Below are 24,177 nucleotides of genomic sequence, written 5' to 3' on the forward strand. Positions count from 1 at the left end.
CCCAACGGGACAGGCTCAGGCTATCAGGCCCAGCTGGCCTCCCAAAAGGCTCAGCCGTCTTAACTGGCTGGGTCTTTCCGAGGCGGACCGATTTCCAGTACGAACCATGCCAGTGTCTCCAAAGGCACACACACACACACACACACACACACACACACACACACACACACACACACACACACACACACACACACACACACACACACACACACACACACACACCGAGTGTTGTTCAGCTCACCACGTTTCCTTGGCGGAAAATCAAGGTGGACGTTTCCCTGAAGCTCGCACAGTTTCTGCAACCACGGTTTTGCATGTTAAGTGTGCAACGAATGAACGAACGCCTGTGTTGAATAAAGGCTTTGAGCGGGGTTCCCGTGTTGGGTGTTTCCACCGGAATCTCTCAGGGCTGAAAAGCCCAGCAGAGGTGGCTTTGTGTCCCACTGAGGGTCACCCTGTGGCGACAGCAATGAAAACCGTGTGCGCCCGAAATGCAGGGGGTTCTCTAAGCAACAGACTCTCCCTGGGTGTGGAATAAGCCAGAGCTGACAGGGGGTCTGGATGCCGCCTGCAGGCATCAAGGGCCAGCCCCGGCCCCACACAGCAGTCCCCGAGCCCACGCTGCGTGGACATGCTCCAAAGCAGCAGGTGCTGAGTTTTCCCGACTGGAAGCAGGAGGCGGCGCCTGCCAGCTCGTCCTCAGCAAAAAGCGGCTTTATCTCATTTTTTTCCTTAAGAACTAAATCATAATCTTGTGGCAATTAATTGCATAAACACCAGGCAAGAATGGAAGTGATAATCGGGAAGCAGGCAAAATGCTGACGAGGGAGCCAGGTTTCTTGCAAAGCTGTGAGCTGAAGGGTTTTTGGCATCTTAAGGAATGTGGGGGTGGGGGTGGGAGAGGAGGGTTTTGAAAATGTTTCGTACTGGCCAAAAGAAAAATAATCATTGTGGAAACTGGCATTAAGCAGAAATGAAAAGCCAATTGCTTCTTATTTAAAGGAAATCAGTTTAAGGGGATAGTGCAGGAGGAATAGATGCCTAAAGTTATTTAGAGAAATCGCTATGGATGTATTCCATGTGTGCGGTTGGAAGGACGCCTAAGGGTCATTGATCCCATCCCTCACCCCTGCCGCCAGTGCAGGGATCCACTGTTGACTCCCCCCCTCCCCTGAGGGCCACTCAGTTCCTGTTTAAGTATTTCCCAGAAGGCAGCCTCTCCATCTCCTCTCGAGGGTGTCCCTTCCACAGCCAAGCAGCTCCTGCCCTTCAGAAGGCCTTCCTTACACCGAACGGGGAACCTGCATCCTTGCGATGGGAGTCCACGGTTTCAAGGCCTGCCCTCGGCAGCTGCCAAAAGAAGCTCCCTCTGCCTTCCACGCACCCGGGTCAAGAGAGAGGCCAAAGGCTTCCAGATGGGGCAGCGGCGGAGGTGGTTATCGCTTCCCTTCCATTTCCCCAACAACTCAGGTCAGCTCAGAAGGAGGGAGGGCTGGCCGGCCTGCTGCCACTGCGCTTCTCACCTCTCCAAGAGGAGGGAGGGGTTCTGCAAATCCATTTCCCTGAAATTGAGCCATTTCGTGCCCGCCCAAGAAGCTGTTAAGAAAAATAAATGGCTCTCGTTCACCAGCCTTTCTTTCAGAAAATTGCTCCGATGGAAAAATACGTGACACCTGACAGGTTCGCCTAAAAGCCGGTGGAGGAAGGGAAAAAGATGGTTGGGACTCAGGGCCTGGTTGCCAGACTGGGGTGGATGATTAAGGGCGCCGAAGGGAAGAGAAGAACCCCTTGGAATGTGTGGGAGGGGACACCGAAGAAGCCCAAGGTGGTGGTGGTGTGTGTGTGGGGGGGGGGGGGGGTGAGGCCAGTTGGCGGCTCTCAGCAATCTGCACTATTTGACAAGAAATCCGAGTTAGCAGCACTCGCAGTTAAATATTTGCTGTATTGGAAGAAAGGGGGGGAAGAATTCAGAAGGAAGGAAGGAAGGAAGGAAGGAAGGAAGGAAGGAAGGAAGGAAGGAAGGAAGGAAGGAAGGAAGGAAGGAAGGAAGGAAGGAAGGAAGGAAGGAAGGAAGGAAGGAAGGAAGGAAGGAAGGAAGGAAGGAAGGAAGGAAGGAAGACATTTTCTCTTTCCCCGCTCATAAGTGGTAACCTTCTGTGGTTTGTTTTGCTATATGCTTTTTCAAAGGATGAAAAAACAAACCGTCTGTGAACTAATTTATGAGAACTTATTCCCGAAAAACAAAAGGGTTTCCACTCAGTGGAGGCGAAAATGCCTCCCAGGGTTGCCATTTGAAGTGGATGCTGCTATTTAAAATAATATTGCATGCTTCTAGGAAGTTGACTAATTTCTCATTAGTTCCCATCCGAGAATGTGCTGAGACACGAGTCCCTCTTTAACAAAGCATGAAATGAAAGATGTCACAGAGCTAGCTGGGAAGAAGAAGAAGAAGAAGAAGAAGAGGCCTGTTTAAAACCCTTTCTTTCCCAACAGCAGACAGACAGTCGTCTCTGCAGGATTGGAGAGGGTCTGCACTGAAGCCCAAGTCAAGGCAAGAAGGTCACAAAGCAAGGAGCGAAGAGGAGGCCAGAGAAAACCACCAGGGAAAGACCTCTCACACACCCTAGACTCAAAGTTGTGTGCAACAAAATCTCCCTTCCTTCCCTCCTTCCGTCCCCCTCCCCCCCTACACACACAAATGTCTGGGTCTCTTTCAGCTGAATGACTCATCCGAAATTATCCAAACAACCTGGACGGATGTCTTTAAGCAGTCTCGGTGTGCACGATCTTGATGTCCTTTGTGCCGTCAAGGTGCACCCAAGCTTACGGTGACCCCAGCAGGACTTTCAAGAGACACAAGATGTTTAAAGAACTGTTTTACCTGCTCCACATCCCCGACCCAGTCAGCTTCCATGGCAGAGGGAGGATTTGAAACCAGACCTCCCGAGTCCTCGCCTGCCACTCCATCCAGTTTCCCACAAGGGGTACCCTAAGGCCGAACTTCCCCTTCGGTGCTTGAGGGAAGGGGTCCCGTGTTTGTTTAGGAGCTGACGCTGGGGATCCACGCCGTCCACCTCACCCTCAGGCCTGTTGTATCTTTGCAACCCCTGGGCCTGCCCTAGTGGCAATTTTTCCACTCTTCATTTTTTAAAAAAAACAGGGATTACAAGAGCTCAGGGAGAGAATGGCAGGAAGGCAGAAAATGCCCACCACCCTCCTGGCAAGACGCCGAAGCCACAGGGCCTGCTCCTGAAGTCCTCAGACGGAAGTGGCAGACTGGAGGAATCGGCCGGGGGGTGCGGTGGCCGGGCCTCAGGTCTCCACTGTCTGGTTTCTTCTCTCCCCCCCCACCATCTGTACAGACAAGAGTTGCTCACTGAACTCCCCCCCCCGTTGGCTTTGCTCGAAGCGTGCAGCTCCTGTGCCGGTGAGCAGCAGAAGCACCCCAAAACATGGCAACCCCTGTCTCAGAGTAAATTTAAGGGACAGCAAGACCCTGGTGGGCGGGGGGGGAGGAGGAGGCATGAAGAGCCCATGTCAGAACCGTGAGCATCTTTTCGGGGAATGCAGGGCTTTGGATTGGTGAGCCTGGGAGCATCTGCGTTGGCTGGAGGTTGGCTTTGCACGGTTGTGAAAACACTGGAGAAAAGAAGGAAAGAAGGAAGGAAGGAAGGTAGGAAGAGGCGCCATCTCTTGTCAGGAGCGCAATGAGAAATGGCAACACCTTGCCACATATCTGGGATCGTAATTGAAGAATCCCCGAGACGAACGAGTGATTTATGGCCTTTTGTGTATATTTAAATTAGAAACACAAGAAATTTCACCTCTCTCTGTGTGTGTGTGTGTTGCAAATCTTTTCTCAGAGTAGGAGCAAGAGGCTTTTCAGGGAAAGAAATGCCCGTCCTCACCTGTGAGGGCCCATCTAAACATTCGGGGGGTGGGGGGGCCAATAAATTTCCTGCTATGCTCCTGTTGGTCCTCCTCCAACAGCAGGATCTTTTCGTGGCTCTGGAAAGACTGGGCTCTTGGCAAGAACACCGGATACTCTGGGAAAAATCTTCACAGGAACTTTTCAATTACCTATTGATGGCAGCTGAGGCAGCAATGCCCCCCCCCAAAAAAGTGCTTAAATACTCCGCAGTGGCAAAACTTAGGAATTATGTAAACAGAAATACCAATTAGAGAATTTCAAAAAAAAGTGAGACAACTATTTTGGCTATTAAAAATAATTAGAAGGGGTATAGAATCAACTTTGTAAACAGTGCTGTGTAAAACAGGTAGGGTTCACATTCTAAAATGTTAACAAAAACTAAGATACAGCTCTGTTTAAAATAACAGTATAGAGGTTAACAATAAGAAGGCTACATAAACTTCTGTAAATAGACTGTCAGTTGTCCTTGATATCTATGCAATGTATGAATTATTTTTCTCTTTTTCTGTAGTTTTCCTTTTGTACTTCCTTAAAGACTAAACTGCTATATTTCATGGGAAAATCCACTTCCTCAGACATGAGAGTCTGGCAGTCCACGTTAAAATACAGCCATCTTTAAGAAGCCACAACATTTTCGCCTTCTTAATTTTTAAAATGTTTTTCTGTTTACTCCACACCAAAAATGAGGGGAGCGACAGGTCCAGGGCATCCAAGAATCCCCCTCCCCTCCCCTCCTCTCCTCCCTGCTCCCTCCTTAGATTAGCTTTCGTTTGGTGTTTCCACCGATAAAGGGCAGTGCATTTATCTTGAGAGGAGACGATAAGGCTGGACTTTGTTCTTGGCTTCAGCGAAGTCTAATCGGGGCTTTGAATTTAGCCCCTAATGAATCCTCCGCCTCTGCTTATCTCAGGCCCCTTTCGCAGCCGAGCCGAGGGCCCAGCCCGGCAAGCGTCTCTGCGGAGAGCCCCTTGAAAGAAAGGCCGCCCCGAGGGGAGGACGCCCCTCCGCCAACCACCGCAGGGGAGGGCGAGACGACGAGGTCCACCTAGAGACCAACCTGTGGAGGGTCCAGCTGGCGAGGCGAGGAGGAAGCAAGGAAGGAGAGGCCCCTGCCTTCAGCACCCTGGACAGCTCCTGCCCCAACTCTCCCCATTGCGCCCTGGAGTGACTGCCGGGGAAAGGCCTGGTGGTGGCCACCTCCTCCACCACGGCCCAGGCCAAATCCACTTTCGGAGCCATTTCCGACGGGTGGGCTAGCTTAGGATACGGCAGCCGCCCTGAAGTTCCTGGACGCCTTCGCTGGGCACCCCCTGAGTGCGTCCCCAGCCGCCATCCGGCCTGTCCCTCAATGGAAAAGCTGGCTTTTCGGATGGCAGAGCCCAGCATCCTCTCCCACTTGCATTTTGACTGGGGATTTTGGGAGATGTCATCCAAAACAAATCTCTTCTCCTGGTTGGTCTTTCACTGATTTGCAGTAGTTTCACCTTTAAATACTTTTACAGTATTCTAGACGCGGCTTGCTAAGCACTGCGTGCTTCTGTGCTCGGTTGGTCTCTGGGCCTGTCGTGTGTGTGTGTGTGTGTCCAGGGGTTCCCCAGATGGGATATGAGGGTTTGTACTGAATTGGGACCCCCCCCCCACACACACACACCTTGCTGTTCCTTAAATGTGCAAGTGGGTCCCGTGGCCGCTAGCAATAACACTGCCCCCCCAATCTCAATGCTTTGGACTAGAAAAGAGGCATATGCACCCCAGGGCTTCCACCACCACCACCACCACCCCGTTGGCCAAGGCTCCCCACATGCCTACTGGCTGGTTTTGGAGGCTGGAGTTAGGAGCCTTCATTTGCCACATCTATCAGCTGCCAGTCTGCGCCTGCCTGTGGAATTTTGGAAATGCTTTCTACCCCCACCCCACCCCCTACCTTTTCCCACTACAGTCCCCTTGGCGTTTAGGAGATTCTGTTTATGGTGGACAAAGCCCCGATTTTTCTCCAAGCTCTGGAAAGTTCCACTGGGGCGGCTTTGCCCCCAAGCCCTTGGGGCCGAACCCTGGCTGAGAAGGCAGAAGGCTCTCTACTCCAGAACGCCCTCCGAGAGGCGGTGGGGCCGGCCGGCCTGAAAGCTGCCTGGCATCCTGACGTTCTTGAGGGCCGAAGGAGGAGGTCCCGTTGGCGGGAGGAAGAGGCGACATGCTTTCACATTTTCTCCCCTCACCAAAGAGGCCTCGCCATTTTGAAGAGGGCACGCCAGACTTCCACGGAGGCGTGGGCCTCCTTTTCCAACACGAACAACAAAAATGAGGATTTTGGAACACGACGCCTCCCGCCCGAAAAACCCGCAGAATCTCTTCTCCTCCTCTCTTTGGGTGCGGTGGCTTTGAAAGAGCCTTTCTTGAGGAACACGTTATCTAGGTCGGTCTGTCCTGAGTGCCAGGCGGGCGCGTGGCAGGCGGGCCCCATCCACTCCTCCCCTACCAATGGACTGGCCAAGATGAATTATCTCAGTGACACCATCGGGGGGGGGGGGAGCAGGGGATGCCGAACGCTGCCCCTGATCACTGGGGATAAGACCAGCCTGGCCAGCAATGTGAGAGCGTCTCGGACATTCGTTTAATCTTGGCATTTAATTCTGCGGTTTTCTTCCCCTTTTGGGATGGGAAGAAAGAAAAGCACCCCGGCCTCTCTCTCTCTCCCCCCCCCCAGTATATTAAAGGCAAAAGGAGACCAAAAAACACCCCAGGGCCCATTAAAATCCTGCGGCTTCTGAAGGGAGCTGAAAGTGTGCCTGAAGGGGCCAAATGTGGAGGGAGAAAGATGTGGCCACAAGCATTGGGTTCCTTTCTTTATGGGGGGGGTGGTCATGTTATTTCCACGCACAGACATAGCAATAGGAAGAAGAAGAAGAACTGCTTTGGTAAGTTATATATAGTCCAGCGTTCAGCTGCAGCAGCCAGATAAATGCCTTGAAGGATAGGAAAGACAGCTCCCTTCACATTGCCTATTCCAAGCAGCTGATACTCAAATATAGACTGCCTCTGAATAGGGAGGTTCACTGTCCTCATTACAGTTAATAGCTCTTCTAGATCTGGTAATAAAATGAACAGTCTGCTAGAGAAGCTGGGGAAAAGTTACCGTTTGGGGACCCAATGCCAAGATTCGTTAAAAAAATTAATACACAAAAGGGGGATGATTTTCTTAAATTGGGACTTCCCCACCCCAAAAAAACCACAAATCTACACAAAGGCCTGGAAGGCAATCCCCTGTCACAGAAACTGTCAGTGAAACATCACTCAAGGCGAGGCTTTTTTGAGGGCCGTTTCCCGTCCTGCTTTTCTGTTTAGTAAATACACTGTGTGGCTTTCAGTCATTAAAACCCTTCATAAAAATAGCAAGATGGGCTAAACAACAGTCACAACATCATCATAACAGGGACAATAAAACTAGACAACCCTCATCAGGGCGGCCTCGTTAGAAGCAGAAGCAGCTGAGGAGCTGTCCAAACGAATCCGGCCAAAGCGCATGGAACTGAAGGTGGCTTTCAAACCCCTTCCTTTGCTCAGCCGGACAAACGCCTGCTTCTGGGAAAGACCCTTTCATGGGAGTCCCAGTAGGGGGAGCGGGCAGAGTGTTGGGCTAGGGTGGAGAAGTCCTGAGTTCGAATTCATGCCCTAACTCATATTTTGAAATAACTCATCCATGCGGAGGCAAACTAAAACAGATGCTCATCGTCAAATCTTTAATATTCTAATAAGATATGCTGAATATCCCACACCAAAATGCAGGGAGGAGCATTTTTTTTAAAAAGGGGGGGGCTATTTCACTCTTAAAATGACAGCAGCACATCCCACGTCTGAGTCGCAACCGTTTCTGTAGTGGGAGGGGGAAAACCCTCAAAATGCGGGCAGAAGGCCACTGCGCCGGCTCTGTAGAACAAAGATTTCTCTCTTTCTCTCTCTCTCTCTCTCTCTTTCTTAATCTCTTCATTAGGATTTCAAAAGCAGATAAAATTATGAGGCCTGCGGAGTAATTTCTGGAACTTAAAACAATTAAGATGGCTTCCCATTCTTCTTTTTGATGAATGCGGGTTCCCTCCATATCCCCTGTGGAGATGCTCCATTTGCAACCTCGGCTGTATTATTCTGCTCAATTGGTCTTAATTATATTAGAAGGCCTAATGATAGGCCTTTGGACGGGAGGGGTGTGAGAACATTCAGCTATGCTGCGTTAAGAGCTGCCGCAGCGGGAACCAGAAGAGGCCAGGGTGGCTGGCGGTCGCCGAGCCCTCGGTGGCGCCTAGGTCTTCTCCAGAGAGGCGCTCTGTGGCTTGGCTGGCGTTGGCACAGGGGGCGCTGGGTTCATCGGACGGCGTCTCTGCCTATCCAGCCAAAGGGACGAGGAGCACTGCTGCTCGAGCCTTTCCCTGTGGGACTGTCCATGAAGACGGCCCTGATAGACCCCGTTAGGGCGGGCTGCCTCAGCCAAGGAGAGCCTCATTCAAACAGAGGACCGCCACATCATCACCTACCTTAAGAGAGACCTCTCTCATTTCTTGCCTTGCTGGGAGTTGGTTGGTGTGTCCCGGGACCAGGCGTCTGCCCCTCCGCGGGATCTGCAGCCAAGGGAGGGAACCTCCTTCCATCTGAGGGCCATTTGCTACTTTCCGTGGAGGCCTTCAGGGCCCTCTTCCAGAGGGAGGGACACGGCCGGAGGGGGAAAGGGGAGACCCAAAGTCTGAGCTTCTTCTGGCCAGGAATGAAACCTTCCAAATCGCAGGATGGGGGAAACCCATCACAGAGCTGCCAGGAATGGTGGCCTCAAGAGTAAAGGGTGTACGGCTGTCTGGGGAAGCCCGGAGGGCCAAATTGGCACCCCCGGGGGGGGCCAAAAATGGTCCAAGAGCCTGAGGTTCCCAACTACATTGAGGAGGCAGCTGCAGGTCTGACATGCTTGTTTCTCTGTCTTGTCCTTACACCACAGCACCAAGGTGGACTATTATGCCTGGCGTGTGCTACAGCATGATCAATATTTCATTTTATTATGATGATTATCAATAATCACTGTCATCACAAGAGGGCTCTTGGAGGAAATGAGGCTAAGCTGTTGGAAACATCTGCCTGTGTTTTATATATTGGAAGGAAAGACACTTTCCTCTTTCTCTTTCTCTGATGCTTACCTAGGCCTAGCTCCACCAAACTTCCTGTTCAGATAGAAAGCTCCCAGCTAGCACTGGGGCAGGAACAGGAAGCTCAGGCAGAGCTAGGCCTAGCTAAGCCTCAAAGTCTTAGAGGAAAAGGCCAAAACTGGAAGACTTTGGGGGGGGGGGAGAGAAAAATCCATGGACACCAACAGGGACACTGCCATCTACCTCAAGGCCCAAGGGCCAAATCCAGGTTCACAGCCATTCTCAGGGACCAAATCCTTGCAATGCACACAACCATGCTTTCCCTCCGCTCTCTTCCTGCCCATTCCTAAGTCTCAGGACAGGCACTGGAACGTCACAGGATCGGCTGTTAAAAAGGAAGGCCTCTCCCTCAAGAGGTGGGGTCCCAACAAACGGGGCATCATGGCCTTCCAGGGAAGCCAAGAGGGCCAGATTCAGCCTCACGACCTGAGGTCCCCCCCCCCCATTGCCATACTCAGGAATTCAGGTTCAAAATTTTACTGACTAAAACTGTTTGTCCATTCTGAGCTACATGTGCTGCGTGATGCATTCATTTAAACAATTAACAGCCTGTTAAGCAACTACACTGTTGCAGACAGTCACGTATTAATAAAATGAAAGCAAACTTTGGATTATTAGCCCACTGCCTCCTGTTGCAGAGGGGGAGGGGGGAAAGGAGGGGACAGAAAGGAAAAGGAAAGGAAGGCTGAAAGAAGTGGCCGGCTGCATCTTGGCCGTGTACAATTAGGAGGAGAAGTGGGGAATGGATTCAATCAGGCAGCTAATCCTCCAGCTCCCCAGTTGAAAGGATAGAGGGAAATTCACTGGGTAATAGGATGGCTTGACAAATCTATCAGGAGGAAATGGAGAAGCCATTTTGGAACCACATTAACAGCCCCCCCCCCCCCGGCAAAGGAGTGTCTTATTTGTGAGAACCAGGGAAGAGATTTCTCCACCCCCCCCCCACCCCCCACTCCCACTGGCGTCTCTTTCCCTCCATGAACGAAGCTTGTCAGCCTCGTGGTCCTTTTGGGGGGGGGGAGAAGGGTCCGCACGAATCAAAGGCTCGCCCCTCGCCCCCCCCCCCAATATGAACTGCAAGGAGCCACAGGCGAGTTCTTCTTTCTCATCCAGAGACTGGGGGGGGGGGGGGGGAGAAGCGGGAGAGAGAAAGAGGCTGATTTATAGATGATTGTGTGTTTCACCTCAAATAGCCCTGATCACAGAGATGGAAAATGATTCTGACTCCAGTGGTCGTAAAAAAAGAAGAAGGACGGTGTGTGGAGCCGAGTGCGGGGGGGGGGGGGAAGAAAGCCGAGCCACAAACGCGCTTGCCTCCGGGAAAACGGAAGCTAATCTCCCCTGGAAACGGCCTGCCCTGAAAACAAGACCGAACCGACCCCCCCCCCCCCCACGGATCACCTCCCGGGTTTCTGGCCGGCCTCCGCCTCCCGACCCTCGGCCAGACCCGCCAGACCCGGCGCTGAGGACCAGCCGCTTGCCCGGGACTTTTCCCGGCGATGGGGGGGAGGGGGTCCCAGGCAAGTCTCAGCCCCCCCCCCGAAAAGCTGCCATCAGGAAAAGGCCGGGGGGGCAGAAGAAGGGGAAGAGGAGAGGGACTTGGGGGCCCGGCTTTCTCGCTGCGCAAGACCCGACAGCCGCTCAGCCAGATAATAAAGTGCAGCGGGGGGGGGGGGGGCGGCGGAGGGGGGGGATCGGGAGATTGCACCGAGACCTCTCAGCACCTTGTCTGACAGTAATTTAAAAAGGAAATCCCAAAGCAGCCTGGAGAGAGAGAAGCCGCGCACACGCGCACCCCACCCAGGCTGAAGGAGAGTCGCGCACACCCCCCCCCCCGAGGCGCGCAGGGGCTCCGGCCTGAGGCGGTGGGCAGCCCTTTCAGGAGGAACACGATAGACAGCCTCCCTCTCCCTCTCCCTCTCCCCCCCCCCAACTCCCACTCTCTCTCTCCCCGGATCGGCGCACCCTCCGAGGGGGGCTGGCTATCCCCCCTGACACCAAGGACCTTTGCTGCCTGGTTAGGGTTCCCACGGCTGTCCTGAAAGGGGAGGTGGCCAAACCTTTCCCAGCCGGTTTATGGACGGGGGTTTTCTGCCCCCCTCCTTCTGCCACGCCTTGTGAACTTTCAAAAGTCCACCATGAAAACAAGAGAGGTGGGCATTGGGGGGGGAGGGAGAGGCTGCCCCACCATCCTCTGGGGAGTTCTGTGGCTCACCGGGGATGAGGAGAGCTGGGGCCTCCTGTATCCCAATCCGGCGCCCTGCCCTTTGTAACCCATTGCCTGTCTCAGCAGCGCAGGGAGGTCCATCTGCCCCCTTTTCTGGAGGGTCTTCTTGGCCATCAAGCTGGCCCGAGGCCTCCTGGCCCAGCCCTTATCGCCCTGGCTTTGGAAACTCTTTAGCCTTGAGGAGATGGGGCAGCAGGTGCTTGAGACCCCGGCCCCCTCCCCACCGGGCCTGTCCCTTCTTCCCGACTCTAGACTGAAGAAGGCGAGGAGGGGGCCTTCCAAAGGCGCCTATGAATCCACACGCTGGAAAGCAGCCCTGCCAGCGCCCTGCTGGGAAGCATCTCCTATTTCCCTTCTCATCTTCCCAGTTATTAACTGCAGAGTTCAATGCTCAGCAGGCCTGGGTCTCCCTCCCTCCCTCTCCCTCCCCCCCTCCCTCTCTCTCTCTCTCTCTCTCTCATGTACTCGGCTTAATAGACTTCCCAGCATTTGCTCCAGTGTAGCTGCCATAATTATAGCCAGGCGGCAGCAGCGGCAGCAGCAGCAAGAAGGATGCCATACAAATGGGGAAAGGAGCATGGCTCTTTGCGCACTGGGGCCACGGATCCCCTCCCGCCCCCCACCCCGCCCCCATGGCTTCTCTGGGGCTAATGGTTTCTGGTGCGATGAGGCCCCATCCGGGAGGCAAACTCTGGGGGGTCAGACCTTCGGTGTGAGAGCGACAGGCGCCCCTGCAAAGCACTCGTGAGAAGGCGGTCCGGTCCTTTGGCCTCGTCCGTCGCAGGGCGCTTTCCAAAGCCAAGAGACTGTGGCTCTCTCACTTTCCCGTCTCCTCCTGAGAATATATATGAGTCGCCTTCAAGAGCCAGCGCGGATGGGTTGCCTGGAGGTGGGCAAACTCCAAACCGGCAGGGCTATCCATTTACTGTATTTACTGGGTGTATTTTTATTAGCTAGATCTATCCATCACCTTTCTCCAAGGCATCGTGTAGGATCCTCCTCCTCCTCCTCCCAACATCAGCCCTGTGATGGGACAACGGCTCCCAGCAACGCGGTGAGATGCCTGGCTCGGGGGGGGGGGGGGGAAGAGCGATGGTCCTCCAGCCCTCCACACTTATTGGGGTCTCCATTTGTTCCAGACACTGGTTCCCAGGAAGGGGCTGAGAGGAGAAACTGGCCAAAACTGGACAAATGGCCCTCTCATGGGTTACGGGATCCAGCAGATGCTGGAGGTGACGGGTTCACCGGGAGAAGAGCAGCGTTTGGCTTGCTGTGCAGTCAGAGAGAAATCCTGGGGAATGACTTACAAGGGCTTGCCGGCACTTTCTTTTAGCACTTTATTAACACTAAACATTTATTCCATTGCGATTAATATAATAAATTTGCACTTAAAGGCTTTGCACGCCTCCTATTTCATTGTGAGTGGCACGGCTGCCTTCGCGGCTCCCTCCACTGCCCTGACATTCCCCGAACCAAGCACGCTGCGGCAGAACCTGGGGGTCGTTCCTGCAGGCGGCTGATCTGCCCCAATCCTGCCCAGGGGCTGCCTTTCAAGTTTAACCTGGACCGTCAGCCTGGCTCTGCCTTATAGTACGGCTTGCAACAAATTGAGCTTAGTCAGACCCTCCAGATCTGGTTCTGCCCCAGATTTATGTCGCACATTTGGCAATGAGATTTAAGCTGTTCAAAATAACCTTTTCGGGCCCTTTCCAAAGCTGCATCAATTAACTCGAGCAAAAGGACTGTAAACCAGGAGGAAGGAGCGTTTCCAACTGAGAGGTTTGTTCAAGTTTCGTCTGAAGGCTTGGAGCCCAAGGAGCGGCTTGTGATGGTCTCACGTCCCCTGCTGGCCCTTGGATGGGAGGGGGGAAGAGAAGCCCCCCCCAAGTCTAACCCACCATGCTTTGTAGCTCAGTGGTTATTGCACAAAGCAGCCCCTCGAAGGGCAGGGAAAGTGGGGGGACGGGGAATTTTCTTGTGCCTGAAATCTTGGAAAACTACCATAGCAGGCCAAAACTAGAATGGGCCTCGTGCCACCCTAAAGATGCACCACCGCACCTCCCTCCCTCCTCTTCGGCTTGGGTTTTTGGGCAGGTGAGGTAGCCGGCCACCGGCCAGAGAAGGAGGCCTCTGAGGAACTGTCCTTCCTCTGCTGAAGCTGCTGCCCGACACTTTCCTGCTTCGACACAAGCGATCAGCATGGCTGTCCCTCTGGAAATGGCTCACTGCAGATGGATCAGGGCTCAGAAAAGTTCCTTTCTTGGCTATGAAACACACACACACACACACATCCAGCGTGGCCCCTGCATCCCCCAGCTTTCCTTCCGGCTCCAGGTTGGCCAGCAAGGGGGAAGAACAGACAAGGAAAAGCAAGGCAATGGATTCCAGGCAGCAGCAGCAGCAGCAATACGCTAATGAAGGAAAGAGTCACACACACACACACACACACACACACCCCGTGGCCCTTCTTCTTACAAGGGAGCTTCTGTAATGGCAAGACCACTTGCTTTGTCCTGCGTGGGAGGTGCCAAGTCAAACCCCCAGCACATCCCTTTTTTTTAATTTTATTTTATTTTTGGAAAAAGGAATAAATCAGGGTCTGGCAGCAGGTGGAAAGAAGCACCTTTCTCGGTGGCACTGGGTTTAACAGAGCAGGGATACATCCGTGTCAGTTGTGAGGGTCTGGCATTTGGAAGACTCTGTGAATGTCATACAGAAGGACCTGAAGACACACAGACGTGCGCATGCACACTCCGAAAGGGGAGTCTTGCACGTCCTTCAAAGCACGGGGCTGGTAACCACTGCCCAAAACCTCCTTACATCCTGCACCTGTTTTGTGGGTGGCAGAGAGTAAGGATCCGTGCCAGGGCAGGGCCTTTGGAGCCGAAGAGAGCTCCAGAACAAATCAGCCGAGCCACCAACAGAAGCTGAAAAGGCAAGCAGGAAGCAGCCAGATCCTGCGCCTTCCTCTTCCTCCTCCTCGTCGTCCCAGAAATAGCAGGGCTGTCCTCCCTGCCTTGCCCTCCAACACAGGCTCCAGAGACTGGGCGTCTGTGAGGCTCCCAGTCGGGATGTAAGGATAGAAAGGGGGGGGGGAGGAAAGGGGGAGGGGAAATGTCCCGGTGCGAAACAGGGCCAGGACGGCACCCACGCTTCCCTGGAAGCAGCCGAGGGGTCCAAGGCGGCACAGGAGGAAATGGAAGGCAAAGGACAACAGGGAAAAGCAGGCCGAGAGGGAAAACGCTGAAACACAGAGGGACCGGATACCGCCGAGAAGCACAACAAAACGGAGGAGCCCTACTCGTGGAAAGTGTATTTGAAGAGACAAGAGGCATTCGACCCACAAAGCCGCAGTGGTGGTTGCCGAGAGATCCTGTCCATTCAGGACCCGGGGAGCAGGTGTGACTACCAAGGGTGGCAGCAGAGGCAGACCCGCCAAGGGGAAAGCCCGGGGAGCGGGCGGCAAAACTTTTTGACAACTCTCCAGGCTCTGGCTGGCTGCGTTTACTCCCCCACCCACCCAAAACATAAATAAATAATTCACCTCTCACAAAGCGGGCCTTCCTCAAGCTTTTGCCTGCTCCTCCTAGATTTCTAGGCTCAAGTTTTTTTCCCCCAGTGAAAACCCCTTTCCTCTTTTGTGCCTGCTGTTCTTCCCTCTGCTCCTCATAGGAGTACGGCTGTAGAGGGTGGCGTATTCCAGACGAGAGCCACAATGAGTAAAGGGACAGGTTTCCTCATTCAGCCTTATAATAATCATCACAGCTGAGCCCACCTAAGCAGGGAGAGCAACAGGCCAGATTTGAACTCTTCCCAGAAGGAGCCCTGGGGGGGGGGGGGGAGAGAGAGAGAGAGAGAGAGAGAGAGAGAGAGAGAGAGAACCTTTCTGGATGAGCCCCGACCACTTCCCTCTTTCTGATGACAGGCTGCTTGGCCAAAGCCATTGTATCACTCTCAGTGGCTCTTCAGGAAGGAAGGGGCCCTGAAACAAACAAACAAACACACACACATACACACACCCCACTCCAAGCTGCCTCCATTTAACCTCAGAACTGCACAGACTGTCTTCTTAAACCAAAAAGTGGATGCCACAAAGTCTAAGCGGTCTCCTTCCTCCACCCCGACAAAACACGCACCCATTTGTCAAGCTTTGATTGATTAAAAGGATTGGACACAGGCTCTCTGCTGAATTCCAGCCTCACTCCCTTGAATTACTTCATTTGGCAACCTCATGGGGCATTTTAGAAGCACAAGGGTCTCCTCTGAGCAAGCTCTGGGGGTGTCCTCCAGGAAACCCCCCCCCCTTCCTGCTTCATCTCTTCTTGGGCACAAACAGCACAAAAGAGGGACGAGGAGGGTCAAGCTTTCTGGCGGGAGAGAGGTGAGGAGCCTCGCTCTCCCTTGATGCCAGACCCTCCTTGCCACAGGACACCCCAGAGCAGAGCAAAAGAGGACCCGGGCACCCTTCCAAAGCGGAACCATCCCTCCTTCCTTCCTCCGTCTGGCTCGGCCGAAGGGTGCCTGCCTGCCAGCCCAACAGTCTCTCTCTCTTCCCCCCCCCCTTTCTCTCCCCACTGGCCTTTGCCTTCACCAAATTCAGAAGGCCTTCTGGCTCCAAGTAAGGTGCAAGTCCTGGCCAAAGGGGAGCGGGAGGGGGTGGGGTGGGGGTGGGGGTGGAGGAGGACCTGGGCCCTGGCTTCTTTATTCAGCTTGAACCCTTAACAGCAAGACCTCTGAGGTCACAGCTGGGGCACCTTTGCCTGTGGGCTGCGGAAAATGCCCCCAAAGTGGCCAAAGTTCTCACAGCAGTGAGGGAGGCAAAGCAAAACCAGTGAAACCAGTATCTGCAGAAACATCATCACCGTCACCACCACCACCACCCCGGTATCTGTTACAGCCGCTCTCTATCCATGCCAGCAAGCCTTGGGGAAAACTGAATTCTTCTCGTGGTTTCCAAACAGAGAGGTTCTTGGGGAAATTAATAATAATAATAATAATAATAATAATAATAATAATAATAATAATAATAATAATAATAATAATAATAATAATAATAATAATAATAATAATAATAATAATAATAATAATACAACCACAACCACAAAAGCAAAAACAGCAGCAGCCGCCACAAGAAGGGCAAAAAGAGAAATCCCCCACTAAAGATCCGGAAATGGGGGAAACGGCTGGGGAAAGGAAGAGGATGAAAAGGGATCCCGGCGGGGCTCGATCCTGCGGGGTCCTGAGCGGCTCCGGCGGGCCAAGCCGGGCCTCTTCCAACAGCCTTGAATCAAGGCACCCAGCCATTCATCTTCTTTCAGCAGGGCTGCTCTTGAGGAGAGGACCCGACATTTTCTCTCTCCTCCCCCCCGCCGCCGACCCGCAGCCGCGGAGGGCACCGCCTTTGGCCTTAAGGGTCCGTGGCGGGGGGGGGGGGAGAAGGCGGCAACAAGGGGGAGCCCGGGAAGTTTCTTGGTGCAGGGGGGGGGACGCGAGGCCCGGGAGGCGGGAGTGCGCGCGCGTGTGTGTGCGCGTGGGGGGGGGGGTTGCTTTCCTGAGGACCCCCCCGAAGCCCAGAGAGGAGGCAGGAGCTGTCCAGCGCGAAGTGCTGAAGAGGGGCCGGAGGCGGCCGGAGAGGAGGCGGGGGGGGGGAGAAAGTCCCTCCAACGCAGGGCTCGCAACTCCCCCTCGGCCGCCGCCCCCTCCCCACGATGCGTGAGGGTCAGCCGGACTCATGGTCAGTCGGCAGGCCCCGCCCAGACGCGTGTCGACGTGCGTCCTCACGAACAAAAGCACACTCACCCTCTTGGCTCCGCGAGCTCCCTACGGGGTGGGGGGAGGGGGCGGGTCTCAGCACAGACAGAAACAGGTGGGGAGGGGAGGGGAGGGGCGCGCCAGGACAACCCCCCCCCCGAGCATCAGGTCATCGCGCGTCCGGCGCCCAGCGAGGAGTTTGGGCGCCCGGGAGCGAAGGGAGGGGAGGGCGGGGCGGGACGGGGGGTCGCCTCGCTGGGACCCCCCCTCTAGCCGAGCACACCCCCTACACGGCCACCCCGCCCGCCCGCCCTCTCCTTCCTTCCCTCCGGTCCTACCTGGGGGGCTCCCGGCGGCGCGGCTGCCTCGAGGCAGCAACAGCAGCAGGAGGAGGAGGAGGAGGAAGGGGAGCGGGGGCGACGGGAGGCGGCGAGGCCGGGCGAGCCCCCCCGGGCCCGGCATGGCGCTGCCGCGGGCTCCCGACCCGACCCGGTCCGGCTGGAGGCGCCCGCCACCGGCAGCCCCGCCGCAGCCCTCCGGCGCCTCCTTCCTCGGCCAGCCTTCCTTCCTTCCTTCCCCGGTGGCGGCGGCGGCGGCGGCGGCGAAGTCCTTCCTTCCTTCCTTCCTTCCTCGGCAGATCGGAGCTGGAACTGGGCGCTCCGGGGAGGGAGGGGGAGGGAGAGGGAGGGGAGGGGAGAGCCGGGCGCGCGCTCTGCCCCGCCTCCTGCCCCCCCGGGGGGGGGAGAGAAAAAAGGCCCGCCCCGCCCCTCCCGGCGGCCCCGACCCTCCGGCTCGCCTCTTTCTCGCAGCCGCGGAGCCCGGCCGCGCCCGCGTCGGGTGGGAGGGGGGCAGGGGGCGGGCGGACCCCGGGCGAAGAGTGCCTCTGGCCACGTGCAGAGCGCCGCCCCCCCCCCGCCCGCCACAGACCTTGGTAGCCAGCCTGGGAAGCTCCGTTCGACCCTCTCTGGCCTGGCTGCCCCGCCCGGACTCGCCCACCGCCGGGTCTGCCTCCCTCGGAGGAAGCCGGCTTCTCCAGGAAAGCTCACACTGAGAAGATACAGTGGACCCTTGACTTACAGACTTTTTGAGTTACAGACTTCTCTGGCCGCAAAATTTAGGTTCGACTTGCAGCCTGAGAATTGACTTACAGACCAGAAAAAAACCAAAATGGAACAAAAACGGCCTGTTACGGGATTAACCGGTTTTCAATGCACTGTAGATCAATGGAGACTTGACCTACAGACTTTTTGACTTGAGAACCGCCTTCCAATACGGATTAAGTTCTCAAGTCAAGACCCCACTGTATCAAAGTGAGCCTTCCAGGTGCAGCCATCGTGGTTTTCCTTTTATTCCCCCCCCCTTTCCTTTTTCTTTTCTTTTCTTTTTCCTTTTCCTTTTGCTTTGACCTCTCCTGCTTGCAGAGACTAAGAGGGCTCTACCTAGGTGTCCCTTGACCCCTCCCTCTCCACCCTGGATGGCCCTTGGCCCATTCCCCCCCCCAGTTGCTCCCTCAAAGCTCTAGGCTGGGCTTAGAAGCAGAGGGTGGGGGTCCTTGGGGGCCAAGCCAAAGCCAGCCCCTCGGCCTTCCTCCTGCCCTCCCTGGTGTCAGGCAAGGGAGGGGGAGTCGGCCCCCCCAGGCCTCATGAGACCCTCTCACCTGCAATGGTTCCCCTTACACACACACACACACAACACACACACACACACACACACACACACACACACACACACGGCTGGCTTTGGTTACCTCAGCAACCGTCATCACAAAGCCAGCTGGCCCTGGCTTGTCAATGCAAAAGATGAGCAGGAAAGACAAGGCCGGAGCGATTTTCCGAAAGGGTGGGGCAGAGGCTGGATGAGGGGGGGGGGAATTCCTCTTGCCTAGAAATCCCTAGAAGCCTGTTGCTTCTAGGATGCTCTGGGGAGTGAACAGGAGAATGGCGAGGGGGGGGGGTTCTCAGTTCCCTCTTGTTCAGGGAGCAGGGAAAGGTGCCACCAAAGAGGAACAGGAACAAGGGGGGGGGGAAAGAGCCAAAAGCTCTCCCTGTCCAGCATTCTGCCCCTACAGCGGGGGGGGGGCCAAATGCCTCCTGCAAGCTGGCAGAGGGAGGCACACTGCCCCTGATACCTTTTTCTCTCCCCACCTCGACTCATCCCCCTTCATCAGAAATTGGCAAACCCCCGCCTTTCAAGCTGTCCATGCTAGCAGTCCTCTCTCAATATCTGGTGGTGGTGAGTTCCACCGTTGAACTATGTAGGCCATTTGTGAAACCACTGACTCTGGCATCTCACTGCTGGTGAGTCTGAGGAAACCAAGAGAGACTCATGACATGCCTCCGTGGGGCAGACTTTCCGGGGCACCCAGAACCGCCAGGAAATCGTCCGGACAGGTCCAGGCAGCTTCTCTCGTTGTCCAGACCCCGGCAAAGAGAGGCTCCCCAGGGCTTAGCCAAGGCACAGCTCCCCTTCGCGAATGAGCCCCGTCCTCCTCCTTTGCTAAAAGCCCTGCTGACTCAGGCAGGAAAAAGAGAGGGCAGGCAGGAGAAGGACAAACGGAGAGAGGAAAATCAATAGGCAGCAGGACACGGGTGTGTGTGTGTGTGTGTGTGTATTTTCGTTGTCCTTGATTCTGGTAACCGAAGCGGCCGGCTGGCCTGCTCCATAGTTGGGAAAACCAGGCGGGGGGGGGTTTGCAAAAGCCAGGAGGCCAAATTCCCCCTCTTTGCCTCCACCCCTCAGGGCGCAGCTCCTTCCACTCTTCCCAACGGACACGTCTTTGTATCATCCTTTAAAAGACACACACATGCACACATAAACACACACACACTTCTCCTCTAGAATGTCTCCTGCCACTTTTTTTTCACCCTTTTACGTGCAACACACCTTTGCACTAAGCAAGGAGGACCGGGCATGAAAGCCACCCCAGGGCTCCCCCGGCTGGGTGTCCTCCCTGCCTGCAGCTCTGGGGGCAGCGGGGGGGGGGAACGTCTGCTCTCCGGTGCCTTGAGACCTTCGGGGGGGGGCTGCAGCCCAGGCTGCATCCTGGGGGCCTCCACCCATCTCAGGACCACGGCTGCCTTGAGGTTTCTCTCCGAGATCACGCCGGGCGGCCTCGCCCAGAAGCAGAGCCTTGATCTGAACCCCTTGGTGCTCTTTTTTTTTTTTTCACGTCTTGACTGTTATATTTTCTGCCTTCTCTGGCCTGTCCTTTGTTTGTTCATTTAATTTAAAATAATTTAATTTAATTAATTTTTTTACCCCACCTTCCTCCTTAAAATGACCCAAGGGGGAGCCTCCCTGTGCAATTCCCTTTGGAAATGTTCTCCTCTTGTGCCCGACTGTTTATTGTGGTTGTTTTTGTGACGGGTGTCCTCATTCTCTCTCTCTTCTCTCTCTCTCTCTCTGTTTCCATCTATCCTGGTAGAAATCCATAGTCCTGTGTGCATGTTTTCAGCTTTGTGACTGCATGTCTTTCCAGAGTTGACAGCTTAATTGATTTCTGCGTAAAACATCTGACAAGAAATCAAACCTGGTGTTTGTATGTTTTCGGCCAGACGAGCTATAGATCTCAGAACTATTTTTAAGGCTCCCTCGGATCTCACACGACTACTGTTACTGGTACAACTCTTTCAACAGTTCCTTCTTCCCTTCCTCCCTCCCTATTTCCTGCTCTGAAATATCCCTTTTGGCAGTGGACAGAAGAGGCAGGTTGGCAAGACCATCCACAAGGAAGGGCCTCCTGGCTGGGCCCTGGAAATGTTACTTTCTGAACAGCAGTTTCTAGAATATCCTGGTCCAAAGAAAGGAAGCGCTGACCAGCTCTGCTCCTAACTGACCTCCAACGGGCATTTCTTGACCCTTCAGTTGCCTTACGTTGTGTCAGCCCATCGGTCCATCTCGTTCTGTCTTGTCTGCACCAGCAGCTCCCAGAAAGTTCTTTGAGTGTACAAGGAAGCTTTGAAAGAACATATCATTGGAATAAGAATGTTTTGCCACCTTCTAACTGCAAAGCTGAAAAGCTGCCACCTCCTCCCTATCTGCCCCTGATCTGTTTCTCCAGCGACCGAATGCAGGAAAAACCAAGGCCTGCCACTTGCCGTCTTTGCCACGCCCTCTGTTTCATGTTGTTGCTGTTTAGTCATTAAGTCCTGTCCGACTCTTCGTGACCCCATGGACCAGAGCACGCCAGGCCCGCCTGTCTTCCACTGCCTCCCAGAGTTGGGTCAAAGTCATGTTGATCGCTTTGATGACCCTGTCCACCCACCTCGTCCTCGGTCGTCCCCTTCTCCTCCTGCCTTCACACTTTCCTAACATCAGGGTCTTTTCCAGGGAGTCTTCTCTTCTCATGAGATGGCCAAAGTCTTGGAGCCTCAGCTTCAGGATCTGTCCTTCCAGGGAGCCCTCAGGGTCGATTTCCTTCAGAATGGAATAGGTTTGTTCTCCTTGCAGTCCAGGGGACTCTCAAGAGTCTAGTCCAACACCTCCTTCACAGATTGCTGCCTTGTCGTGGCGAAAGGGCTTGAGTAACTCAGAGAAGCGATGGGCTATTATGCCGTGCGGGGACACCCGAGATGGACAGGTCATTGTGGAGAGTTCTGGCTAAATGCAATCCACCTGGAGCAGGAACTGGCAAGCCGCTCCAGGATCTTTGCCAAGAAAACCCCATCGACAGAAACAAAAGGCTGTTTCATGTACCTTAATTTAATTGGTTTGTTTAAAGAATGTTTCACATCACTTTCTGTCTCAAACGTATCTCAGAATGGTCAATAAATAAGAACAAACATGATAAAATTTGAAACGAGAAACAATACAATGATGAATAAAAGGTAACCCTTTCAAAACAGGAGGGAGAGGGAGTGAGAGAGAGAGAGATGTGGGAGACGCCCACCGAGTGATTGGACCCTCAAAGGAAGGAAGGAAGGAAACAGGTGCGAAACCAGCCAGGCCGGGCTCGGTTAGTGTACTGAAAGCCATCTACAAAGGGAAATGTCTTCCCAGGCCCACCCAGTGTAGATCTTTTTCTGCCTCATTGGGCGTTTAATGTGTGCCATTAAGCCCTGGAATTTGCACCCCTGTGGGTTACCCAGGATAGCAGAGTGTGTGTGTGTGTGTGTGTGTGTGTGTGTGTGTGTGTGTGTGTGTGTGTGTGTGTGTGTGTGTGTGTGTGTGTGTGTGTGTGTGTGTGTGTGTGTGTGTGTGTGTGTGTGTGTGTGTGTGTGTGTTGGGGGGGCAAGAGTCTCTCTCAGGGTCTGTTCTTCCGGCCTTTCCTTCTCAGGAGAGCGGGCAAAGAGAGCAGCCTCCGTCTTGGCCTTCTCGTGGCCTCCTAGGATCGGAACCTGCTCTCTTGGGATACAAGATCTGAGGCCTCCGTGGCCAATGACCCTGCCGACTGTGGGATGATGAACTCTCCGAAAAGAGGGCTCTCCTTCCCCCCCAAAAAAAAGAGCACAGTCTCCTCCTCCTCCTCCCCCCCCCCCGGTCTTCTGGGATTATGTGGGTTTTTGCCTTTAAAACAGCGCTGGCCATCCTGAGAAGAATTAAATGAATCGATGGATGGAGTTTGCAAAGGCTGTGTGCTGGTCTTTTCTTCTGAAGCTGACATTTCTCGGTGCAGCCAGGGGCTCTTTACAGCCACCGAAGCACGCTGAGCAGTTCCTCCTGCCCTCTGAGAACAAGGAAAGGTGAACATCGCCACCAGGACAATCCGAGGAGGGCCTTCGGAGAGAGTGGGACCGGTGGGGGGGGCAGGGGGGGCCTTAGGAGCACGTGCAGGAATCCTTCCTCTCCACCGCGCACCACCTCCCTGGGCCTCCTCAAGATCCTCCTCCCTCTGCCTGCCGTTCGTTCCAAGCTGAAGGAATAATCCCAGCACAACCCAGAGATCTGAGACATGTCGGGCTGAGGGGACACCATCACACCCCTTCAAAGGTGTGGTTGATAGAAGAAGAGCACGTTCCACGGCTCCCTTTTATCTTCTCTTCCCAGCCCTAACCAAAAAACAAAATTACAGGCAGGGCATCTTCATGTGACAGGTTGACAGGATGAAAATGGCTACCTGCTAAGATCTTCCTTTCTCCCCCCCTTTCTCTCCCCCCCTCTCTCTCCTGCCTCTCGGCTCCGAAGGGCCACAGAACCGTCACTGTTCCAGGAGAGATCCGTGTTGAGGCTTTGCTAAGGCGGGAGAAACGCCAGCTGGTGCCCGCTCCCAGCAGCTGCCACGAGCAGGCCAGGCCACGGGAAGAGCCCACCTCCTCTGGACCGGTCGCAGGGAAAGGCAGTCGTGTTTTAGTGGCATCCTTACGGTGTGAGGCTCTCGGACATCAGTAGGAGCTGATGATGTCTCCTTCCCAGCCGCCCAATGAAAACTCCACTGGAAGTTGGTGTCTCTAAGAGGTGCCCCTGGGGGTGGAAGAAGCCATAAGACCTTCCAAGCTGTTGAACGGGGTGGGGTGGTGGTGGGGGGGGGGGGGAAGTGGGCCTTGTCTTTCTGGCCTTGGGGGGGGGGCTTCCATTGCAACAACAAGAGCTCACCGGCCTCAAGCCATGCGGAGCCTTCATGGAGCTCAAAGCCAGAGGAATAGACGTAGTCTGAGGAGGAGGAGGCGGCAGCATTTAGAAGTACAAAACCGGATACGCCTTTGCTACCTCCGGCCACGAAGGACATGCCTCCCTCACCGGCTGCGTTCGTTCGTGACCCACCTTTGGGTGTCCAGGAGGAGGGGCGCCTGGCCATTTCCGTTGTGGATGATGATGGTGGTGGTGGTGTTGTGTGCCAGCAAGTTGGCACGGAGCAGTCCCTCTTAGGAAGCAAAACAAGAGGTTGTTTTCAAGTGGAGCTGACAAGATTTTGTATTAATTAAAGTGGGAGGGGGAAGAATTTTGTTCTAAAATGGCAGGAAGGGAGAGGAATTTCCCTTTGGGACTGGTTCTCATCACTCCCCAGAAAAGCCTTCTGGGCCCTTTTTTAAATGTTATGGTGGTGGCGATGGTGGCTACAAATATTATTAACTCTCCTGTCCTTTTCCTGACATCTCAATAAATAAGGTTTCCCTGAAGGGCTTGGCGTGGCTGAGTCTCCTCTGCGC

At 54.6% G+C, this 24,177-nt stretch overlaps 1 protein-coding gene across 2 annotated transcripts in view; it reads right to left on the reverse strand.

The window, feature by feature from the left end:
* Positions 1-17,937, reverse strand: part of SEZ6L (seizure related 6 homolog like) — a 37,825-nt gene extending 19,888 nt beyond the window's left edge. Inside the window, exon 1 of one of the 2 annotated variants that reach the window (XM_078381866.1) lies at positions 17,431-17,935. In XM_078381866.1, the coding sequence (XP_078237992.1) occupies positions 17,431-17,554 (124 nt within the window). In that variant the 5' untranslated portion in view covers positions 17,555-17,935. Of the gene's footprint in view, positions 1-17,430 lie in introns of both variants that reach the window. The other variant, XM_072983138.2, reaches the window with a different exon arrangement.
* Between the last annotated feature and the right edge of the window lie 6,240 nt (positions 17,938-24,177).

Source organism: Pogona vitticeps, chromosome 14 (assembly GCF_051106095.1).
Source record: "Pogona vitticeps strain Pit_001003342236 chromosome 14, PviZW2.1, whole genome shotgun sequence".
NCBI classification, from domain to species: domain Eukaryota; kingdom Metazoa; phylum Chordata; class Lepidosauria; order Squamata; family Agamidae; genus Pogona; species Pogona vitticeps.